The sequence below is a fragment of the Sander lucioperca genome, chromosome 23 (genome assembly GCF_008315115.2).
Source record: "Sander lucioperca isolate FBNREF2018 chromosome 23, SLUC_FBN_1.2, whole genome shotgun sequence".
Classification (NCBI taxonomy): domain Eukaryota; kingdom Metazoa; phylum Chordata; class Actinopteri; order Perciformes; family Percidae; genus Sander; species Sander lucioperca.
This window is the reverse complement of record NC_050195.1, coordinates 7,961,305-7,985,264: the sequence shown is the minus strand read 5'-3', so window position 1 is coordinate 7,985,264 and position 23,960 is coordinate 7,961,305. Positions and strand designations below refer to the sequence as shown.

Here is a 23,960-nt window from a genome sequence, read left to right as displayed (position 1 = left end):
TGTTACTGGGTTGTAGTTCTTATGTTTGGCCGCTAGGTGGCACTTACCATTGGTGAACAACGGCTCTGGAAGTTTACGGAAGAAGGACTTTAGTAAACTGCTGATCACATTCAGGTCCCTCCATTTCTGTAAAACATGGAAATAGTGTATGAAGGGCAATTGTGCAAAAAGTGGATGATTTAAGGCTCACAAGAATACATCACATCCACTATCAGGGTGCTGTCGCTCTGAATACTGCACCCGTCTAATTTGGTTATGTTGACAATCTAGAAATGCAAGATTGTGTGTTGGCATTCACTGACTGTTGCTCTGGATGCCAGAAAAGTAGTAGTTCTGTATGCACACATATAGATAAAACTGCAGCTTTAAAAATATTTATCCATTCCTATTTGTCCCAAAACGCATTAAGGACAGCATTGTAGAACGTGAGACTCCAAGGTTGAGTTTAATTAAAGCAACATCTATTGATTAAGTGCCACTCACATCATCCTGGATATCGATATCATTCATGCCCTTGTTATTGAGCTCCTCCTGCATGTGGGAGATTGCGGCGTTGTTTCCTGGGACTCTGTAGATGCCTGTGTACTCCAACCCCCTCTCTTCCACAAGCTTACAACAGACCTCCACAATCAGAGGCACAAACTAGAATACAGAGAAATGCAGAAATTGTTTGGCTCATTGGATAGTATGCTATTACTGTGAGGAGAAAAGGTGTGTTCAAGAGCAAACACAGATGAACTGCATAACAGTGACATACATAAAACCCTGAAATGCTTTGTGTCGATTTTCTATTTTTTTTTCTCCACAAATGTATTCATTATTTTTAGTATTCTTCAGTCAGGAACACTCTCGTCATAGATGTAACCATTTATTACATCAAAACAATTTCAGACATAGTTATGGTGACACCCAAAACCGGGAAGGTGGAGGCTGGGGTGGTGGAGGCAAGCTTTGCCAGCAGCAGCGGTGTGAGGTAGCATTGGAGTAACAGGAAGCAGAGAGGAATAGGTAGACATTTAAATGGACCACCTGATGTGAAAATAGCTGTGATTGGTTGTGACTGGCTGGAATGATGATTCAATTAGTGGGCCTTTGACTTCTGTGTCCTGCATGAACTAACGCAATGCTTAATTTATTAGAAATCAAATCAGTACAGACCTTGTTGTTCTGTGCAGGAGGACAGTCGTCCAGCCTTACACCAAACGTGACTCCAGGAGACGGCTTCCTCTCGAAAGGTTTCCTCATCAGCCCCGGGATACCCTTCCTCCATGTCCCTTTGTCTTTGGGAGGACTGGTGTCATCTGCAAGCCCAGTGCAACATCCAGAACAATGAGTATGCATGAGTGTGACATATTTACCTTTCTTAGTTTAAATTATAACGCTGCTAAAGGCCGTTTTATGGTTCTGCGGAGGCTCCACGCAGAGCTTTCGCCGTAGCTTACGTAAGTGGCCTGATGTTTATACTTGTGCGCTGGTGTGTGCGTCGAGCCGGCATGTGTGTGTGTGGGGAGTGGGTGAGCAAGGGAGAAGTGAGAGAGTGAAGGCGATTAGCTTCGGAGCGAGTACCGACTCTAGAGTCATAGTAAGAGAAACAAAGTGTCTCCTCCTGTGCTTTCTGACCACGGTGGGAAATCTGTAGCAGGAAAAGTTAACCATCTCCTTGATTTCATGTTGTTTATGGAGAAGGAGAACCAGGAAATGAGTCAGGGGAAATGCAACGCTACCAAGCCACGACCGAGAGACGTGCGTCGCTGAGGGGTCTGCGGGGGTGCGCCATCGATTCAACGCAGAAGCATAAAGCGGCCTTAAGAAATGCTAAGAAAAAATCAAAACAACATGAAAGGGGAATTGTTTCTTTTCCTACCTTTGTGCATGTTCTTCCTCTCCTGTTCAGCTTTAGGTGTGAGCGGACTTGTTGCTTTGGTCTCTCCTTTACCTCCCCGCAGTGTCTGCCTGATGCTTAGCGACTGGCGTGAGGGTTTGGGCGACGGCTCCATCTTGCTGCCTGTCGGGCTAGTTAAAAAAATCAACAAAATGAGCCGAAATGAGCTTTCCAATCAGAGCTAACTTGTCCAGCACTGTGTGAAGTTCTTTGATAGTGTGAGGAGCTCCCTCCTCTCCCCGCCTAATCTCCCTTCCCCCCTTACCTCATCAAGGTGTTGTACTCCTTGATCTTCCTGCTGATGAGGTCATGGCTGGTGAAGGCCGCATTCTAAAAATAGAAAGAAAAAGGAAGGAAGGAAAGGGGAGCAGAGCAAAAGGACAGAGGACACAATAGGTGATGATTAAGGGATCAGGTGCAGTTCAAGTTTCGAAACTTGATCTATACTTCTGTGTAAAATCTACACCGTGGAGTGACAGATGTGAGACAGATGTGACAGTCACTGTAGGGCAATAGGACAATTATACAGTAAGTGACGTCACACTATCAGGTGTATTATAACAGAAGATGTTCACCTGGACAACGCCCTGCATAGAGGCCCTGAGGCAGCTGTCCTAGTGAGAACCACTGAACTGTATAAGTTAAATGCCAAAGTATGCCAATACAAATCATTAAAAATAAAAAGTTAAAGATGCTTCTGAACCGCTCAGTAAATTGTCCAATGATTTGTGCCTCATGCGTAGTAACTGATCACGGTCTCAACAGTTTGAATGCATGACTCTCACCTCCTCATCCAGGTTGCTGTTCTCCTGGATGACTCTGATCCAGGCCAGCATGTCCTCTCTGTCCTCAGCCTGGAACAGGTACTCACAGTCCGACGTGGTCAGCCGTAGCACGTTCTTGCGCTTTGTGTCGCTGTAGGAGATGTCAATCAGACAGGCCTTGATGCTGATTGGCAGAGGCTCGTCTACTGCTTGGCAGTTGGCATGAGCCTGCCCCTCCTTTTTGTCCTTATATAGGCAGAGGTAGTGGCCTCTCAACACGGCGTACATCTGTTTCCACGGGCGCATACCTCCTCCGACACGCTGCAGAAAGAGTTTCACAAAGCATAATGGAGGTAATTAAACTATAATCTTTCTGTAAAATATTCTGTTGTTGGCATCATAACAAAATCACTGCCTTGAGGACAATATGAGAGCTCATACAAGGAGGTCAAAGGCAGCTATGGGTTCAAACTGGTCCAACAGGTGAAACGTACAGTACAGTATAAAAGAGTCGGACAAAGATATACTCCGGAAAAAAGGGCAGGCCTGCTACTGTTTATAAGCCAAGTCATACAGTAGGTCACGTCATGCTTGACAATGTGCTTTCTGTGTCAGTGTATGAGTTTCATGATGCGATGGCTTTGTATGTAGAGCCGATCCACACCTTGCCCTTGTCTGTGTTCAGCTGCTTAAAATGCAGCAAACCCTCCTTGGTGGCGTCACAGAAGACATCGGATGAAGAATCCCTTCTGGACCCTGAATCTTCAGATGACCTGTCCACCGCCTGTGATGAATTAGAAATCAATATAAAGCCAAAGAAACACCTGGAAGACCGAAGTGATTCGTTAAAGACGTTAAAAATATGGAGTAAGAGGGATTTTTGTGACCAAAATCTTTTCACAATTATCAAGTCAAGGTCCGTACTGGCCAATTCTCAACTTTTAAGCATTAAAGGTTGACGTAAATACAGAGAAACAGTAAATACACAGAAATGCCTGCTGTGGCTTTTATAGCCGTCCCTATTTTCCATAACACATTTACATTTCACTGGGAGAAGTTTTATCTTCTGGGTGTGAACTAATGAGCTGATAAAGCTTCAAGCAGGAAATGTAGGTAAACCAGTCATGAACAAACTCATGCTTGATAAAAAAATGTGATTTCACTCACCTTCCTAAGACTCTTCAGACCAGGTATTAAGGACCTCCTAAATGGAAGAGAAGAGGGAATTTTATAAGTAATTTAAAATGTTTTTTCCCATCAAAATGTTTGCGTATTGGATGGGTATTGTTTTTTTTCGCCAATAAATCCCATTACGCTATTTGTATAACTTACCCTCTGCTCTCCTCCCGGTAGTTATCCAGGCCTTCATCATACGACTTGGACCGCTCTGTTTTAGTACCAGAATCTGACTCAATAGTTGTGAGACGGAGAGAATCTATTAAGACAGGGTTAAATTATAATTATCTGTTACTGTTCATAATCTGTACTACTGGCAAGTGCAGTAATTGTCATAGGCCTAATTTTGCTGCTTTGGCATAAACATACCTTGGTCATGGGACAGATGGCGTCGAATGAAAGGGGACGGAGAGCTGGGGCTGGGTGGGATGGTGGTGATGAGGGGCGTTCCAGCTATAACAGCACAGGCAGGAATGTGTGTGCTTTCCTGGTCAGCACTGGGACTGGATGGTTCATCTGAAGAAAGAGAGTAGGGGAATTTAGCTACACAAACCGTGATTGTCCAATCGTAGCTTAGCATAGTTTACTTGGCATTTAAATAATTGGAAAGCTTTTTATCATCTTTTGAAAACCAAAGACACAAGCACAACAGCGTAAGGAATGAATTAAACAGTGTTTATCTGCTTAAACGTGAGCTGCAACTGCATATTGGGCTAGCTAGCTTCCTACAGTCCCAACAGTCGTAACCGAACGTTACTTCCGAAAGCCACTGACACATTATTAGCTAGCTAACTACATTAAGCCCCTTTCACGCATGCACTGCAACCCTAAACTTATCTGAACATTACCCGGAGGAGCTGTATGTGGGAACGCAAATATATGTCAGTTGGACAGGACAATAAACAGATTTTACCCTGCCAGCTCCCAGTACGAATTCTGTATAATGTCAAATTGAGCCTATGTGTGAATAGAGCAGGTCATTGTCCAGAGAATTCACATTGAGTGAGCAAGATTAAAGAAGAAGGGTCATTTACACAAAAAACGGTAACGGAAATGTTTAACTGGAGCTGTAATCGCCAGACGGATTCAAGGAACGGCAAGATACTTTGTTGTTTATGACCAAATGTAGTCTGCAACAGGAAATATATTGTAAATTCAATCATCCAAAAACAAAGTCTAGTTCGTCTCTGCTATCTCCACTTGAATAAACATTTCAGCAGATAGCAATAAGACGCTGTGATAAGGGCGCATGGGGCTAAAGCAGAGTGATGCAGACAGAGACACAGTCAGCCAGTATAGATTGGTGTTTCTGTTCTGATAAGCGGGTACACGCCTTGCCTTTTAAACACGCACACACACACGCAGGGTAGTCAGCTAACATTACATCATCACAGACACAGGCGTGTAATAACGTATGATATGCAATATCAGCAAGATGGCAAGCCCTAAAAACAAATGAAGAGACGTGTACGATGAATCATATCTGTGACTGTGGTGATGCAGGAAGGAACTTAGCACTACTGACATTAACACTCGTTTTATAAAATTAAGTAGAGCACCTCATATGCTATTTAACTTTATGAAACCCCATTAAACTTCTTCACTTAAAAAAATACCATTACAAGTCAAAAAGAACGAGTAAAAAAGATCTAAATGATTAAATCGTGCCAATGCACTGATGCAAATCTTTAACTTTCAACGGCACAACTTTAATATGGAACATCTGATCTGCTTGTTAGTTGTGTACAGATTACTGCTGTAAAATCTCTCCTTAAAAACCTCAAAGACATCTCCCATGACACTGCAAACCTCATTTCTGCCCAGTCATTTCATTTAATCAGTTGTTTGTATCCCTCCAATCCGGTTTCTGGGAAAACGGCGGCAGTCAGTGATGTCTTACACGTACAATTACTATTTATTTTTCAGGGGATGTCAGTTGTAGACATCAAGATTGATGGCGTTTTAAACAGAAGGTGCAGATCTTTAAACAAATAGTTACACATTTTGGAAAACGTATTTGCTGAGAGGTCGATGAATAGATTCAATACCACTCTCATATCTTTTTCTGTTCAATATGAAGCCGCAGAGAGGAGACGGTAAGCTTAGCTTATCATAAAGACTGGAAACACAGGGAGGCAGCTTGTTAGAAAGAGTCTGGTATATAACCACCCATGAAAAAGCACAACTTGACGTTTTTACACTTCGGCTTTTGTACGTGTTCATTAGGGAGCTTTAGAGGTGCTGGTTATTGGATTTTATTTAACCTTTGGACAGAGCCAGGCTAGCTGTTTCCCCCTGCTTCCAGTCGTTATGCTAAGCTAAGCCGGCTGCTGGCTGAAGCTATATATTTAGAGTACAGACATGATATCAATCTTAACTCGGCAGAAAATACATTTCCATGGTCTGCCCAAATATAAAAACTTCAACGATCTTAAATGATCACTGGAAAAAAGAAAAGATTGCTTTAATGGTTTGCCTTCACAGCACATCACAGGTGTTAAACACAGAACACTGGGAAGTGCTAAAATCGAAATATAATCTAATCTAGATCTAAATAGAGAACTAAAAAGCGAGCGCTGAGGTGTGTTTGTGTATACAGAGGGAAATTGTGCTGGAAGATAATATGATAAACCCCTGCAGGTTCTGGAGCATGAAGAAACACAAGAGCTGCTCTCATTGGGTGCTGATGAGTCACCGATGATGACACAAACTGATGATGCAAAGTCGAGTTCAAGCTTGTTCAATTATGACAGCCTATAAGTTGGCAGAGATGTAAAAAGACAGTATTTGCATTGCAATATTACACAACTTCATTTTGTTTATTGGTCATTTGTGGTTTAAACACCACAATAAATAAATATAGAGCCCATTTCCACTGTGATGCATTTGCTTTGCTATGAATGCATTCAGTTTCTGAGGAGAAACACACACAAAAAAGCAAGATTGTCTCCTCATCAGGGTAGACGTGACATTTTGCATGTACTTTAGCAGCACCAGTTCTGTTCCCAGTACAAAATGTTTGGCAGACACCTAATGTACAGCAGTTGTTCCACTTATTGTTTGGAATTGTACTATGAAATCAAACTGAAGCTGAAGGAATGCTCTTATTTCTCTGTTATGTCACAGTCCATTAGGACGATGTTCTTTGGTTTCTCTTGCTGTACAACACTGGGGGAAATATGAGACATTTCAGGGAGTGGGTGGGAGTTGATTGAGTTGGAGAGCAGCTCTGCGCGTGTGTGTGTGTGTGTGTGTGTGTACCTATTGACAGTATGTTTCTGTGCTGCCCTACTCAGATACCAAAGGGTGGTCTAATATGTCATGGTTGCCTGCAGTACAGTGTCACGCTGTCACATAATCACACACCTGACTCGAGTTCAAAATGCCACAAGGAACCTATTTATTTTAGCATTTAAATTCCTTTATAACATCTTCTGCTGTGGCTGTAACTTGAGTAAAGTAAAGTATGCCATAAATAACACTACCTTCATGACCTGGGATAAGTGGTTTCACTGGAAACCCACTAAACTACATAGATTTGTTTTTATTTACTTAATCAAACAAGCAGCAAAATTCCCAGGGTATTTCCTGTAAGAAATAAGACTACCATTATTTCTGATGATCCCCAGTATATTGATGGTGACATTTGGACACAATTGATGTCCTTGTTGTATGAAAAGCAAGTCCACAATGAACAGGCTTACACTTGATTTTCAATGCATTTTTGCAATTGCATTGCACCAACTCCTGAAACAGAAGGGAGCTTGGGGTCGTTTTTTTTTTTCTCTCCCATGGAGAGGGGAGCGTTTTCTGTAGATTTTATCCGCAAAACAGGGATATATTGAAAGTGTTTTGCTCCCACTAATATTGGACAGAAATACCAGATAGGCCATCTTAAAATGTGGCTTTTGAGATAGGAGTAGGAGTTAGAGATGTTCCGATACTGCCTAAAACGCTGGTATCGGTATCGAGAAGTAATGGAGTTAATGCACCGATCTGATACCACGTAATAAAGCCCTAAAGAAAATCTACGTTAAAGTATTTTATTTATGTTCTTTTTCTGTTATAACTGACTGTCAAACTGCATAATAAAAGAAAGTTCTGGGGCATTCATTGTTTGTGTTTGTTCATGTTTCACAAAGAGTTTAACCAGTCAGACTGACAACAAAGATAGAAATAATATCACATCCATACAGGGATAGTAGTATACACTTGTTAAAACATAATAAAATATATGACACACTGGTATCGGATCGGTACTCGGTATCAGCCGATACGCAAGTTCAGGTATCAGAATCGGTATCGGGAAGCAAAAAATGGTATCGGACCATCTCTAGTAGGAGTACACTGTGAACTATCAGTCCAATCCCTGCATGAAGATCCCACCAGTTCCACCTTGAATGCAGAAAATAGCATACTGCATGTCTCCTCTAACGGCCCTTAACATGCTATATACTCAGTAGACACCTTCTCCTTTGCAATTGTAGATGAGTTATTCTCTCTTGTGAATGCTAGAGCATTTAAAACCCCTTACAGAATTTCACAATGTAAATACTACCTAGCCTGTGAAAATAATGCCCACTTTTCATCTAGTGTGTATAGAGACTGGATATCATTTTAGTTTTCTATAACAAAATTAGCCAAACCTCTGTCTAAAGTTTCCTGATTTGCATCTACAGCATTTCCAGATTTAGATGAGGAAATCAATATGTAAACAAGATTAGGATCTGGCCTTTCACTACTTGATGCTATAAACAAATGTTGGTCTGCAGTCAAAAAGTATCAAGGTTCAAAGCAGAACATGTATATAATATGCTGTGAATCCAGTACATATTCACATTGGCTAAGAGTCTGCCAAGCTGTCATGCATAAACATACTTTCTCACTCACAGAAACACATGCTGTGTCATTTCTTCTACCCTGGCTACGCTGTCACTGCTGTTGCTACAGAAACAGGGAAAGTGTGAAAGGAAGGTGGTTTAGAGAGTAGTGCAGTCTCACCTATGAAGGGGATGGAATCCAGGGAGTCGTCCAAGTTGTTGGAGCCAGACTTTTGTCGTGTGTCTCCAAGCCTTCTTAGATGCATTTCCCTAAAGCTGTCATTAGACGTCCAGCACATAGCTCCATCTGCAGAGCCTGCCTTCACCAATGGTGGTGACTTGTGAGTCACTCCTCCCCGGTTGTCATTAACAGCTAGTACATAGGACGGAGGGCGAATGTGGGGAGGTCCAGAGTTTTTGTCCCTTCTTAGGACAACAACTGTTGCATCCAGTCCTTCTACGCCCTCTGCAAGGCCGCCATTAGGACGTAAAAGGGCGCTGGTGGAACTGGAGATTTCTCTGATATTTGGCTTTTGGGTAACAGCTCCATTAGTGGTGGAGGAACCAGAAGAAGACGCAGAAACAGCTGTACTTTGTAGTTGTCTCTGCATTGGCAATTTTGAATTAGTACCAGAGCAAGAGGAGGACCTGGCTGCCAACCCAGCCTCTGACCTGCTCTCCATTTTCAGACTGTCAGCCCTGCCTCTGAGCTGCAGGTGCAGAGGGGAGGGGTAGCCCAGGTGGTTGCTCACGATGTTAGCTCTTTGGTCTTTAAGAGGGTCAATGGTTTTAGAACAGGATAAAGCAGTTGAAGGGTCTGAGATGGAGTTTTTGACAGGCAGACGTGATGGCCTCATTATGATACTGTCTGTCCTTGATGTTTGTACATAATCCGTGGTACCTTTAGTAAACACAGGAGCAGAGTTAGATAATCCACTTCCTCGCCCTTCTTCCTCCTGTCCAGTGAGACTCCTGTTCAGATGAGGTAAAGCTCTCAGGCCTGTTCCCTGCCTGCTAGCTCTGGCTTCTTCTCCCCGACACAGCAGCAGCCTGTCCTCCAACACCACCCTATCTCCAAAGGCAGCCAACCCACCCGGTTCTCCAGGCTGTTGCCCCAGATAGTCACAAGACCGCGCCCGAGGTTTGGGGACTCCTGTAGGGGTGGAAAAAGGCAGAGCATCCTCGGAAGCACTTCGAGGCCAATTCCTGATTAGTATTGTCCTCTCTGTTCCACCTCCAAGCCTCTCTTGGGAGACGCTACGTAATGGAGTCACTGCAGTGCCCTGCTTACTTGCATCCACCCCACGATCATTGGAGGTGCTTCTCTGTCTGACCTGGGAGCCCAGTGCCCCTCTTTGACTGGCGCTAGGAGCAGGCGGTGCACGTTGCTGGGTGTATGCGGAGCTGGAATTAGCAGCCGCACGCAAACTGTCCAAGCGCTCCTGGATGGTGCGGCAGCCATACGTGTGTAGCCTCTTGGCGTCTATGTAGTCCTTATAGGTGGTGTAGTTTTTCCAGTCAATGTTCTGGTGTGGCGAGGTGGAGGGGGCTGTCGGAGAGGGCGAGTAGTGGTTGGCACTGGGTGAGATGGCAGTGGAGAACGTGTCCGGTGAGGCAGGATAGATCGGACCAGGTCGTGAGGAAGGAGAGTAGACTGGACTTTCTGTGGGACGGGAAGAGGGGTACTGCAACTGTGCACCCCCAGGTACTGAGGGAATAAGGGGTCTCGGTCTAGCTGAGCCGGAATCTGCTGAAGGACTGTACCGGTTTTCCTCTGTCCTGTGGCTGGGTCCAGCCCGAGCCACCCAGGACCCCCTGTCAACTGGATCAGGAGGCATAGCCACTGTCCTCACATTCTCATTACAGACACACACCACTGTCTGAGACTTCGACGTTTGCTGCTGGGGTGGAGGAGATGGCGGAACAGGGATTTCAACCCGATAGCTCTTTTCCGCGGCCCCCCCTCTTCTTCCTGGTCCCTGAGCCGGCCCTCGGGGGGTCTCACTGACTGTGGCGGGCTCTGATGTCTGAGCCATGGCCACAGCCTTAACTTCTATCCGAGGGTAGCATATGGGAGGGGGCTCGGGGATGTTCTGGGCATTTCCGCTGTACGCATCATTTCCTTTGAGGTATGCGTCCTGGGAATAGGCCTGCAAGAGATTATAGGACATCATGTCACTTTGGTTGCTAATAGGTTGGAAAGCTAAACCCTAGGAGAACACCACACCCAACCAGGGACAGGATACATTATACTTCCCTTAAAGACATGGGAGTGTTGTAGACCTGCTTGTAAAACTATTCTGAATTTAAAACAAAATATAAAGACTGATCTAGTTAGTAGATCTAGATGATGAATTTACTGTCACATCTCACCTATGACTTTATTACTGTTGCTGTAATAGCAAAGTCAGATAATCTTTTTTTTTTCCAATTCCAACATACCTCAACTACAACATGGCAATTTGTTGCTCACATTTTGAAAGTGGAGAAAGAATGGTAATTCATTAGTGTCATTATTGACAAGAGTCTCTGCGTGAGCTGATGAGATTATCAGCAAGACAAACACTGTCCCTACATTCTCTCAAGTACACTTTAAGTGAAAGATAGACAACTGGATAGAAGCCCATCTATAACAATAAAACAACAGCATGCTAAAAGTAGGCACAGCGCTCCAGTACTAATTCTCCAAATCACACTCATTTAGAGTTTCTCAATATTTTCCTAGGAGACTGAATGTTAAAGCATGCCATAGTACAAATGAACTGCCCTGAGAAGTAACAGATGTGAAAGAGCAAAAAAGGGATAGCCAGAAAGGCAAATAAGAAGAGAAAGAAGGCTGGAAAGTCCAGAATAAACCCATGGAGCCAGGAGTGGAGATTAAGCTGGCAGAGGTTTACCCACCTTTGGTACTGGAGAGTGTGCCCTGAGGCATGAGGAGAGGGTGAACGGGGGTCGCCTCTGTCTGCCGTTGGCAGTTAACGCTACTTCTGTCAGCATGGCTCCACAACTCTACTCTAACTGTACCAACTAGGGTAATTTACTTGATTAAAACTTAAAGAAAAACACCTAAACATGGCTAGTTGTAACCCTGCGCACACTCCAGTGAATGACGAACGGCTTTGGAGAAAACTCCTGGTTGCATATTAAACACGCTATATTTCCTCATCCCTTCAGCGCACAAGCTCGTGAGAAAATGAAAGGGAGAGAGTTGTGGTGTTGGACTTTAATCAATAGAACTCTACCTGGGGTGTCAGGTTACAATTGTACTAACTGCAACAGCAGCAGCAGTAAGTCTGCTGCTTTGGTGCCTCCCTCTGGATTTGCATAAGTCATACAGTTAAATAGAAACCAATTTCCTCAATAGGGAAAGTACAGGTCAAAGTGTTTGAAGTCTGCTGACACATCTGTACACACATCTTTCTCTCAACCTGGTATTCAGGAAAATACCAAAACATTACCAGTAACTTAAAAGTATTTGGGGTTTTAGGGGTTTGCCAGCTTCTACATGTGCAAAAATGAGCTCTAAATGTGATGCCACATGGCATAAGAGCTGTGAATCATCAAGGAAGAGAACTTAAAAGGAAAGTTTTTAGTTAGTATAGTTTCCTGTCTTACCAGAGCAGTGATATCCCTGGAAAACTGCAGTCCACAGGTTAGAGAAGGGCAAGCAGAGAGAAAATAGGGAATAAAGAGAAGTACACAGGTGAGCATAAAGAGGGGTACAACGCCATCGATGGAGGTGAGACAGGCAACTTCTCCGACTTCAGCACAGGCTTAAAATAAACTCGCTGAGCAGAAGCATCACAGTCGGAGTGGAAGAAGAAGAAAGAAGAATAGATGTGAACGTCAGCAGTGTTGGTGTCCTTCTCAGACCTGAATTTATTCTGAGTTGCTCTTCATCCCCATTAATTCCTCCTCTTGCCCCACATCTTCCTCCACCCACAACACAGCTACAGTCAAAATACATTGGTGAATGTTTTCTCCTGGCTTTCTCTCCCTCTCAAAATACTCAGCATTTCTTTCCTTTGCTCTGTCACTCTCACCTGCTCACTGTGGTCCCTCCCCTCCCTGTCTCTGGTTTATCAGTGGCTCTTGCACTACAAACATTCTCTACTAGCCTCTTTCATCCTCTCGCTCATCCGTTAGACGCTGCTCTATCTATCATGTTCACTTTTGGGTGAGCATAACATTACGCTTGCCTGATCTGCACTGGCTTCCTTTCCTCCCTCATTCCTGTAAAAAGTGAGCTGAGAGGAGTCAGCTGACTGCAGCTGCACTCCCTCTGGTAGTGAGTGGGCTCAATGTCCCAAAACAGACACACATGAACACATTTAAAAACACAGACATAGATACATCTACAGACACCGCCATGTGCATCCTCCATTCATCCTTGAAACAGCACAAAATCATTTTTTCTCATTGTATGAACAGGATAAAAAGGCCACATCGCGCAACATTTAGGGGTTGCATTGATGAGGACTACGTATGTATTCAGACATTTTAAAGAAATTACTTGATTGTGATTCAACTGAGAACTAAATCATATACATTTACATATAAACAGAAACATTTGCCAGTGAATCACATCTTGTATTCTACTATACTTAATTTTACTTTAGGTTCATCAGAGCACATAGTGCAACAGTTTTAACTCCTTAATATTGTCCAATGGCAGCCAGATTTTAAAGAACTGCAGCAAGTAAAAAACAAATCCCTGAAAAAATTAGATATTTGTTGAAGGATAATCTCTCAGGTTTTTATAATATTTGGCAACCCTTCATAGACTTCTTACAATCAGTATCTGTATAAATACTTACCTTCTTTCATTCTATTTGTATAAACTCTTATTTTACTTCTTGCTACAAAATTGTATTCTACTCCCGCAATGTTTGTTTTTGTTTCTTTTTCTCTGTTTTGTTTCGGTTTATATGTACATTTATACAAAAATACTTGAGCCTCTCTTATATTGTTGATTGAAAACTGTATAATATATATATATATATATATATATATATATATATATGCTCAATAAAAAACAAATCCCTAGTTGAAACATCAAACAAATTTAATTTTGATTCATGTTTCCCCTGAAAAGGGAGAGAGAGCTAATTGCTTCATTCGAAACCCTCAGTCTTGTGAGTGCTCAGACTCATTCCAAAACGCCAAAAGCAAGTTTCTGTGGCTTTTGGTGAGCTGCGGCCAAGCTAACAAGCTATGTGTGGAATTTAGCAACAAAGTGGGATCTGACTCAGTTCTCTGCTCCAAGAGAGAATTTCTCAGAGGTGAACAACGTGTGGCGACTGGTTTGACGTGGCCTGGCGCTGGTTTATCGTCTGTGTGGCTCTGGACCCTGACTGATGACGTGGGCTGGCTGTTTTGATCGCTGAGCTCATCAGCGTGGTGGGTAGAGGGAGTGTGAAGCTGTGGCATGTATCCTAGCCCTGCTCCTTCTGTTATTAGCTTTTTCTCCCTGAAAATTCAAGCTCACGTTTTTTTTTTTTTTAAAACTAGTCCAAAAATATTATCAACCTGACATGAGACAATTAATATCAGTATATTGATGATCAAGATGGCAGGATGAGCAGGTGGTTGGAAAGACTGTGTCCCCACAGGTGTGATCTCTACAATTATTATCAGTGCCCCGCATTATCCACATGCTTGCAGCGATCAAACCTGTGACTCTCTAAATATCGGGCCGCGTTGTGACATTGTTTCAAATCTTTACAATTAAATATTCGTCCACTCTTTACCACAGTCCTGTCTGGAAATCTGAGTCCAATGAAATATCAATGTTTTACTCAAGCTTGTATCCAAAAGATGCTTATCAGCTATGGCATGGAAAGCTAGTCAACACCTTGTCTCCATTTCCTCTAGGAGTCAGACATGAGTCTGACGTGAGTCAGAGGTGAGTATCGCTTCATTGAAGGTTTTCTGGGCTGCGTTTGAAGGAGTAGCTTCACATTTTGGAGGAAGATAAATATCAATCTCATGTCTGTGCTTTAAGTATGGAGTTGGAGTCAGGACAAGTTAAGGTTAGCATAGAGCTTGGAAACATGGGGACATGGTGTTCGTGCGCCAGACGCATGGTTCAAAAGGGTTGTACTTAGTGTCTTAATTAATCATAGGTGTGTTTTGGAAGCAGGAAGGAGAGGTTTTCAGGAGAAGAAACTGATCTGCTCGCGCGAGCAGATCATATCATAATACTATTTCACATTGTAATATTTTTAAATTTTTAATCTTAGTGTGATAGTGTGCGCGCGCTGTGCACAAGCCTAGGCGCATTTTAGTAATGCGCTGTTAAAGGCATACTGTGTAACTTTTCCCTCTTCGGTCCCCCTACAGGTTGTCTCATTGGAACTACAGCTTGCGCGGTTGTAGTTCCAATGAGACAACCTGTAGGGGGACCGAAGAGGGAAAAGTTACATAGTATGCCTTTAAAATAACAATGAAATGCTGCGTTATTGAGTTTAGACCAGGTTTTTGTTGGTCAATGGTGCGATCACTTTCCGCTGCCTCAAGATAGCAATAGCATGATCGGTGTTACAGTAAACTAGCAAAGACACTTGCGTCGGGCTTTGCACTGTGATGCGCCAGGTGCAAGATAGGGCCCCATATCTGACAACCTGTGCTATAGTCAAAGACACATTACAGTCTTACTGGGTGGATGGACAAATTAATTTTCATGGAGAATTAGTTTTTTAATTTTCCATGCACGTACAGGCTAAATTAACAAAATATAGCCCAGATGAGCCCTTCATGGCCAGGTTGAAAAATACATTTTAATTCCAACTTCACTTAACTTGACAAATAACAGTTAAATAAAACTATGTTTAAAAAAAGGCCACTGGTCTGATATGAAAAACTGCACATGAACACAAATCTTTTATGCATGGTTTTTATAAACCAAACAAAAAGAGCATTCTCGAGCACAATATTTACTGATGAATGAATGCTTACCAGCTGCAAAATGTCCTCATCTTTTGGCATCACACAGAGTTCCAGTGAGGCATCACTGATGGAAACAAGGGTGTGCAGGACCAGAGATAATAAGAGTGAACGTGAGAGAAAAAGAGAGAGAGAGAGAGAGAGAGAAACTGTTTTAACAGGGCTCAGATAGTTAAAAGTCATGGCACTTCTCAAGAGAATAAGTTTAACTTGTAAAATCTAAGCTTTAATAGCTGCAGTTTAATGACGTGTGAATGAATGGTACACATGTGCGTGTCAGTGATAAGGAAGCTATTCTCTAGAAAACTGAAATGTGTTTTTCCTAGAAGGTTTCACAATGGCCCTGTCTCATTTTTTATGTTTTTAATCCACAAACATGCAGGGGAGTGCTGGCAGTGAAGGGATTAGATGTCAACTCGAGCATTTGGGCCAGAGTCAGCCAGACTCTTTTATATATTAATTGGAAAGGCATATATCTTACCTGTTCTGGATCAAGGCTATGACTTGCGAGTATGTCTTCCCAATGATGCTCTCTCCATTCACCTTCACTATCCGGTCCCCTGGATAGAATTAGAGATATATAAATAAATGTAAAACCTGCTCTTTACTGCTAACTGCAACATGACAAATATACTTTGCCTCTGCACTCAGCCGCTCAGAAAAAAATATGGTTATTGACCAAGGTAACCACTCTGGAATAGCTCTTTCCAGCACAAACACACATCTCTGCTTAGATCAAAAGGAGAATACCAATACTTGTTTTTTGAAGGCCCCTGTGTAAGGATCAATGTCCATTCAAGTTTTCTGAAGATGGCCATCTTACAGGAAGAGAGGCGAGATGAGAAACTGGATAATTGTGGGAAAACACTGCACTCCCGTATCCCAGGAGAGGAGAGTGAACAGATAAAAGCAGACAGTTTAGAGGGCTTGTCCAGGCCACTTAACATTTCCTGTAATACAGAGTGCTAATCTGGCAATAACACTGACAGAGCTCCACCTGTCACCTAAATTTAAGGGAAACTGGAAGGAGCTGAATCACTTTTTCACCAGAAGGGAGTTTGTTCAAGCATTTTTATCCTTGCTGAAGTGATTCACGAATCAATATGAGACGAAACAAAGTGGGAGACATAGAAAAAACAGAATCAAGAGAAGGCTGGAATAACAGCCTACTTTGTTCAACCTCCCACGAAGGAGCCATCTGTTATTTTGTAACTCGTATCTGTTTTGCCTGGCAGGTTACAAGGAAGTGGAATTACCTTCAGTACAAACGTGAAAAAATCTTGGCATCAAGCGGCACTTTGAGGTCAGATGTGAGACAGACAGAGTTAATCATAAGATCAGCCGGTTATCAGAAGCAGTGCAATGATCTTCATAGAAACCGTGTGTGTGTGTGTGTGTGTGTGTGTGTGTGTGTGTGTGTGTGTGTGTGTGTGTGTGTGTGTGTATGTGTGTGTGTGTGTGTGTGTACCTGTACAGAGTCCAGCTCCGTGGGCAGGGCCTCCCTCCTTCACTTGCTTGACGAAAATGGTGTCCATTGGCTCCAGGCGGTTCCGCTGTCTCCCTGGCAACAAGAGAGCACGTGCACCGAGGCGATTGGTCACACAGTGAGGAAGAGATGCAGCAACAGAATCAGAACTAGACCACAATGCATGGGAATGGAAATTCAACAACTGTGGCATCAGTGCACGTTTTCTACAGTTTTTCTACCTGTGTTATGAATAGAAATTGACACAGATTTTTCTCACTCGTCTAAACAATACAAATGTGAAGGATTAAATGGTTGTAAAGTAAAATAAACAGGTTACTTCTTGGCAAAAATGTGAAGTTGAATATATGTTTTATCTAAATAAAACAGCTTAGTTGTTAATGGAGGTGAACAAATCAATGAATCGTTTTTTTAAGCAAAAATTACGCACATTCCCTGGTTAACAAGCTACTCAGCTGTGAGGATTTGCTACTTTTCTTTGTTTTATGTGATAAGAAATAAGAAATATTTTGGGTTTTGGATTGTTGGTCAGTCAAAACTAAATATTCAAAGACATCATGCTGACATTTTAGACCAAATGATTAACTGATTAATTGAGTAAATTGTCAGCAGATTAATCAATAACAAAAGTGATTGTTAGAGGTAGCTCTTATGAGGACATGAATTGAGTGGTTAGCCCTTTTGACATGCAAAATTGTGGCACTTGATTTAAAAACCAAGCATTGTGGGTGGCCCTTGTTCTTACTGGTGTCTCAATGATCTACTTTGGCTTTTACTGTTCCAACTTTTTTTGTGTTGCTTTGGACAAAAGTGTAAGCCAAATGAATAAATGCAATTGTCAGAAAAAAAGTGAAAAATGCCAACTCCAATTTCCTAAAGCTCAAGGTGACATCATCAAAAGTCCAAAACCCAATGATATTCAACGAACCATACAATAAGTAAAAGAAAAGCAGTGTGAAGATGGACCTCTGAAACATTCTGAAATTACTAATCAATAATCAAAATAGTTGCTTTTTAATTTTCTGTCGATTGACTCAAAATATTCCTGTATATCCCGAACACTGTGTCAGTCTCCTCCTCATGCTATCACATCCTGTCCCTTGATAAAGCTATCCATTGACTCTATTCTACTGCCCGATGTGTCCTGAGCTGCAGAACAGCTGACAGTGAGGAGAGGTCAGAGTATCCTGACAAGGCTACAAGCAAACAGGCCACAAGGGAGTTTGGTTTCATGGACATTGGACAGCCCGCCATGTTGTGTGATGTGCACAGGGCAAGCTAGTGGAGGAAATCAAGCTAATTAAGAGTTCATTTCTTTATACATGCATGTATAATACGTGTTTTTATAGCAATCACGTGCATGCAATAAAGAGACAGTGACTATGTTTGTGTCTGATTAAGACAGCAAAATTCTCTTTCCCTGAGCATTAAGCCTCAATCTCCGTTGGTCTCAGCTGCCTCAGAGCTGAAAGGCTTTGAGAAAATGCAACATCAGAGCATCCCACTGTTCTTTCCTCAGGGAGCGCTGACTAAGTACGCATGCTCTTTTCATGAACGCCCTGCTTCGAATTTACACAGCAGCAGATTCATGCATTTATGACTTTATGAGTGTACTTTATTATAATGCAATCAGTGCTCTTTAGAGCCCTGAACAGCTGGATTGGAGCAGATGTTGGTTCAAAGTGTTGCTGAGAAGCAACTTCAAAAGGTAAGGAGTTGTTTAATCATCAGTTTACTTAACTTGGTTCAGGAATCCAAACCTGTAACATGATAGTCTGAAAGCCCATTTTCCTTATAATACTGACTATTGTTGGCTTGCATCTGTATGTTTGTGAGTTCCTGTTGGAAGGAAAAGTGCCAACGTTTCCAGTATGAGGCGAGCTGTTGCAATGTAAGCATGTCACCTTAGATGTCCTTCTGTGATGATGGCATTACAGGATGTTGAATGCATTTGCCAGTACATTCTGTTGCCTCCCTCCTGTGGCTAAAAATGTTACTGCAAACGATTTAAATGGCTGATGTTTAATGTTCTGATTCAGAGATCAACTGTCTGACAACATGAGAGCAACTAAGAACTAAGCAACTAAGAGCAACAACATCAACAAAGTGAGTTTCAACTGACACTCCGACCCATTTAAACCTTACAAAGACAATATAATCATCATCACCAAAACCTTTGCCAAAAAGATATTTCAGAAAGATATATGATACCTCATAGCCAAAGTACCGTTGTATTCCTAACCTGCTCATTCACTGTGAAGTATTAAATACACTCAAGGTTTGACTGAGATGTTGACAACAGCTGCAGGCTTGTTTTTGATCCAGTAGAAGGCAGTGCAGCACATAAAATGATCTTCTTCAGTGAGGAACAGTGTACAATTGTTAAGGGCAACACTGTATTTTCATCCATATTCTTACTGGGTGACCTGCGGGCTGATTGCATCACATAAATTTGATATATTAAAAACTTCAGTGGCTCTATTGCAGCCCCTGACAGAGCATGATGAAAAAACTGCACTGATGCATTTATGTGTAACATCACTGACACAATGTGGGCCATGACTGATATGAGCCGCAGTAAAGGTACAGATGTTAACAAATGCTCCCTCTACCTCTCCCCCCACCTCCCTCCCTCTCTCCGTGTACTCGGCAAATTACCAATCCCGAGCCAATCTCACCGAGCTCCAACTCTGCAGCACAAATTGGATTTCTGGAAGTTTCCATACCACGCAGCTGGATGACCAGGATTACATGTGGAAATCTAAAGCTCTGGATATTTTTAATGCTCCCAACTGTCTTACTGAAGCATGAACTACTGTGTGGATTAATGAAATACATCAGCATGCCTCAAAATTACTTTGGCTGTTCCAAAACACAGAATGAGAGTTGAGTAACATCAGCTACTCTTGTGTGGTACTTGGGGCCAATGTTTTACTAGTAAACAAGGTGCTTAATTTACATGTCACTACATCATTTAACACTCTGGTAAGCAGGTGCAGGCTTGAAGCAGAACTTGGCCTAAAAGTTTATTTAGTGTAATAATTGCAGATATTTTGCTCAAATTACAATAGGTGGCACATGGTTGAAGTTTACCACATCAATGCCATTTAGTACGGCATTATGTAAGCTGCAAGTGTAGTAAAAAGTGAATAAACTAATTTCCTATCGTATTTTTAGGTATTTATTTGGGAAATCCTTTCCCATTTGACATCTAAAAGAATAAACAAGTGTGAATACACTCTATGGGCCTAATTTGGCAAGCTATAACTGACCTTTACTAAAGTTGTTAATTGTAAACCGCCCTCATTTTTGTTACAAGTAACCCTGCAACTAATGATTTTGCCTATTATCGATTATCTGATGTTCATTTTCTCAATTCATTTACTAACTCTTTTGTCTAGGAAATGTCATAAAACACATACATTTCCCAGAAACCAAGGTGATGTTCTCAAATCTGACCAACAGTCCAAATCCAAAATATATTATTAAGTTTAGTCTTAATAATAGTATCATACATGACAAAGGAAAGCATCACATTGAGAGGCTTTAACCAGCAATTGATTGGTACTTTAACTTGAAATACGATACATCATTTATGTAAATACTTTGAAAAATCGGCACAAACAAAATCCCATCATTTTACACCATTCATCAAAAGTTATCTGAATACCAATATGGATATCTGCAATTTCCAAAATGCAATGATGACACAACTTTGTCTAATTCAAGAATTTTAAATTTGAGACAGCTTTCTTTTTTTTCTTCTTTTTTGGTGCTCTGGAAAGTCACATTGACCTTGTTTGTTGGCTTCTCCCACATGTAAAAAAAAAAAAAACATTTTAAGCACAGGAAAGCAGAAAAATCTGTCTATGTGAACCACAACTCACGTTTCAGATACATATTAGGCAAAGAAATGGCATTTCTTTTCCTTACTATAAGTTTTATAAAACCCTATCTGATCCAATCTAGCAGCGCACATTCAACTGGCTGGATGTCAGCGCTGCTCTCTGGCATCTACAAGCTCTGGTTTGGCTGTCGTCCCTGGCTGCACAGCTGGGCCCGGTTGTGTCGGCCAGCTCCCCCGTTGTTTTGGGTTAGATAATGTTATTCTTCAGGAGGGCTGGGCCCGCTGCCCGCTCACTGCATTAACCCTGGCGTAATACCTCTACCTCCAACTTGCTGCTCTTTACCATTAGTGCCACTCTCATATTTGCAAACACAACACACAAATAATACGAGTATACAAAAATATGCAAAAACCTATGAGATGTGTTGCTTGTTCTTCGCTCTGACACTGAAAGGAAGAGGTGGTTTTCTTCAACTTCCCCCAAACATTTCAAACAGTAAATAGAAGGAGGAGGACTGTGTATGTGTTCAGATGGCTATCTGTGTCGGGTCTCTTCCAGCAGAAAAATATGAAAATTGGAGGCACTCAATCCTGGCATAGTGTATCCCCCATAGTGTGGGAAGGTCAAAGCACAAGTACACTTAACATAAATCCATAAACCCCAGCTCCCTTCAAAAGAACAGCGTGTTTCCTTGTCAAACTCCTGCTCAAAGAAACTGGATTGCTTTAAGACAGCAGATGAAGCCATCGTGAAAATAAATACTGTAATTCTGCCTTTCTTTCTCCCATTCCCATGAAGAAACACTGTGCAGTTCACACACAAACTAGTCCAAACACAACTCTACTTTGAAAGCTTAAACTCTGCTAAAACACCTGCGTAACCCTCTTCTGACCTCCCCTAAAATACATAATAAACCTACATCCTTAAACTGTGTCAATAGACTTTGTCAGATGGCAAAACGACTTGTAGGTGCCAGTCTCAGATGGACAGGTCTCATTTCACTAATCGCTGCACTTTGTAAACAGCCACAGCTCTATGTCAGAAACCTCAGCACACCCTGAGGGAGTACATGTCAATACACCTTAAAGCCCTGTCATCACAGACACTGTCAAGTCAGCAATTTGTCCTTACATGTAAGTAACTAAGTATGTAAACTTTAGTTAAATAGCATGTTTCTAAACAGTAGTTACACAAACAAAATGAGGAATATAACCACACCCATGTGTATTTTTGAGGCCCAGTATTTCAATTTAGATATGGCTATTTAAAATAAATCTGATAACAATACATCAGCCTATACTTGTTTTTTTTTTAAACATAAATACATAATATAAACAAACTAAATAGTTCCCAGCAAGATACATTGAGCATGAAAAGGTCATTATTGACCTTGCAAATGGCAGCTTGACAAAAAAACTCAAGGTCCACTTATTAGCTTTTTCCTGTATTTCCAAATGTTATCTCAGTTTACACGGAGACAGCTTAGTTGTCATCACATGGCCCAAGTATGTAACTTCCCTTCGTATTTGACGCCAAAGACCATCTTTGAAAAGCTGTCTCCATGACAACTGAGCAAAATTCATCGGCTGAGGAAGAGCTGTGGTTGGTTGAAAGCTCTGGAAAAAGCTGCTAAGTGGAACTTAAGTTTAACTTTTTTGTCAAACTGTTTCTAAATGACCTCAAACTTAACTTTGGCATTTCTGTATTTTAAATGTCTTACCATAACACACAATAAACTATATAAACTATAAATAATATAAACTATAAATTACTTATTGGCTACTATATACACCACTACCAATATATCCGTGATGACACCCAGCAGGGCTAAATCCCTGGATGGCTGAGATCATTTCAAACTAAGACACTTCCATGAATGTAACATTCCTGACAGCACTGCACATGACACAGATTCACACACAAACACACAGACATACAGACACCTGGACAGACAGGAAGGTGGTGCAGTACTTTCCATCACTTTTTTTCTAGGAAGTCCAAACACTAAAATCCAACTGGGGGAAAGAGGATATGTATTGACCACACAGCAAAAAAAGTTGATTCAGTGTTTTGTTTTCTTTCTGTAAAATAAGCCAAACTATCCACCAAGGGAGTTTAAGTTCAACTGACAGGGAAGAAGTGACAAACATCTGGAAACAGATGGGGTGATTTTAGCCTAAAATACTGTCTGAAATGTGTGACATGAGCCAGCTGGCCATGAATGTGGAGGGTGGTGTCTGGTTTTTCTAACCTTTCCAAAAGCAAAAATTAAAAGGAATGGATTAAACTGTGTTTATTTGCTCTAATGTTAGCATGTTCAGCTAAAATGTTTACTACCTACTGTACAGTAGCGCTGACTACATTAGTTGGTGGAGTGACAGGTTAGCATTCGTTGACGAAAGCATATTCACTCTGTAGTAAGCCCCACTACTTTATTAGAGTTTAGGCTAGAGTTATAGGAGTTGACCATGTTACCCCCAGCCACTGTTACCTGAGTTAGCATTGTGTAAGCCAAGCAGCCAACATTAGAATGAAATCATTTTGATCTTACATTTTTCCTTATTTTACTTATAATACAAGAACTAACTAACTCTACACTGCAATACTGTACATGAACAATGCTGTTTTCTACATCAACTGGTTCAACTGGTGAGGATGCAATTCTGATACAGTAAAATTGATATTTGCCAGCTAGAAATGAAAAGCCTGCTTTTGTTTACCTCTGTCTAAAAATAACAACCAACTTTAAAGGTCCCATGGCATGAAAATCTCACTTTATGAGGTTTTTTAACATTAATATGCGTTCCCCCAGCCTGTCTATGGTCCCCCAGTGGCTAGAAATGGTGATAGATGTAAACCGAGCCCTGGGTATCCTGCTCTGCCTTTGAGAAAATGAAAGCTCAGATGGGCCGATCTGGAATCTGCTCCTTATGAGGTCATAAGGAGGAAGGTTACCTCCCCTTTCTCTGCTTTGCCCGCCCAGAGAATTTGGCCCCCCCATGAGAAAGAGAGAGAGACATCATGGCTTTCAAACGAGCA

The 23,960-nt window shown here is 41.8% G+C and overlaps 1 protein-coding gene across 5 annotated transcripts in view; it reads right to left on the bottom strand.

Annotated features, from left to right (window-relative positions):
* Positions 1-23,960, bottom strand: part of LOC116048555 (rho GTPase-activating protein 21) — an 85,852-nt gene that overhangs the window by 8,591 nt on the left and 53,301 nt on the right. For 3 of the 5 annotated variants that reach the window (XM_031297695.2, XM_031297694.2, XM_031297692.2), the window contains 15 exons: positions 17,056-17,148; positions 16,069-16,147; positions 15,600-15,654; positions 12,258-12,281; positions 8,824-10,792; positions 4,192-4,338; positions 3,979-4,081; positions 3,814-3,850; positions 3,311-3,430; positions 2,668-2,967; positions 2,148-2,212; positions 1,865-2,013; positions 1,159-1,301; positions 484-642; positions 48-126 (listed from right to left, as the gene is read on the bottom strand). In XM_031297695.2, the coding sequence (XP_031153555.1) occupies positions 48-126; positions 484-642; positions 1,159-1,301; positions 1,865-2,013; positions 2,148-2,212; positions 2,668-2,967; positions 3,311-3,430; positions 3,814-3,850; positions 3,979-4,081; positions 4,192-4,338; positions 8,824-10,792; positions 12,258-12,281; positions 15,600-15,654; positions 16,069-16,147; positions 17,056-17,148 (3,522 nt within the window). Of the gene's footprint in view, positions 1-47; positions 127-483; positions 643-1,158; positions 1,302-1,864; positions 2,014-2,147; positions 2,213-2,667; positions 2,968-3,310; positions 3,431-3,813; positions 3,851-3,978; positions 4,082-4,191; positions 4,339-8,823; positions 10,793-11,543; positions 12,021-12,257; positions 12,282-15,599; positions 15,655-16,068; positions 16,148-17,055; positions 17,149-23,960 lie in introns of those variants that run through there. The other 2 variants (XM_031297693.2, XM_031297696.2) reach the window with 2 other exon arrangements.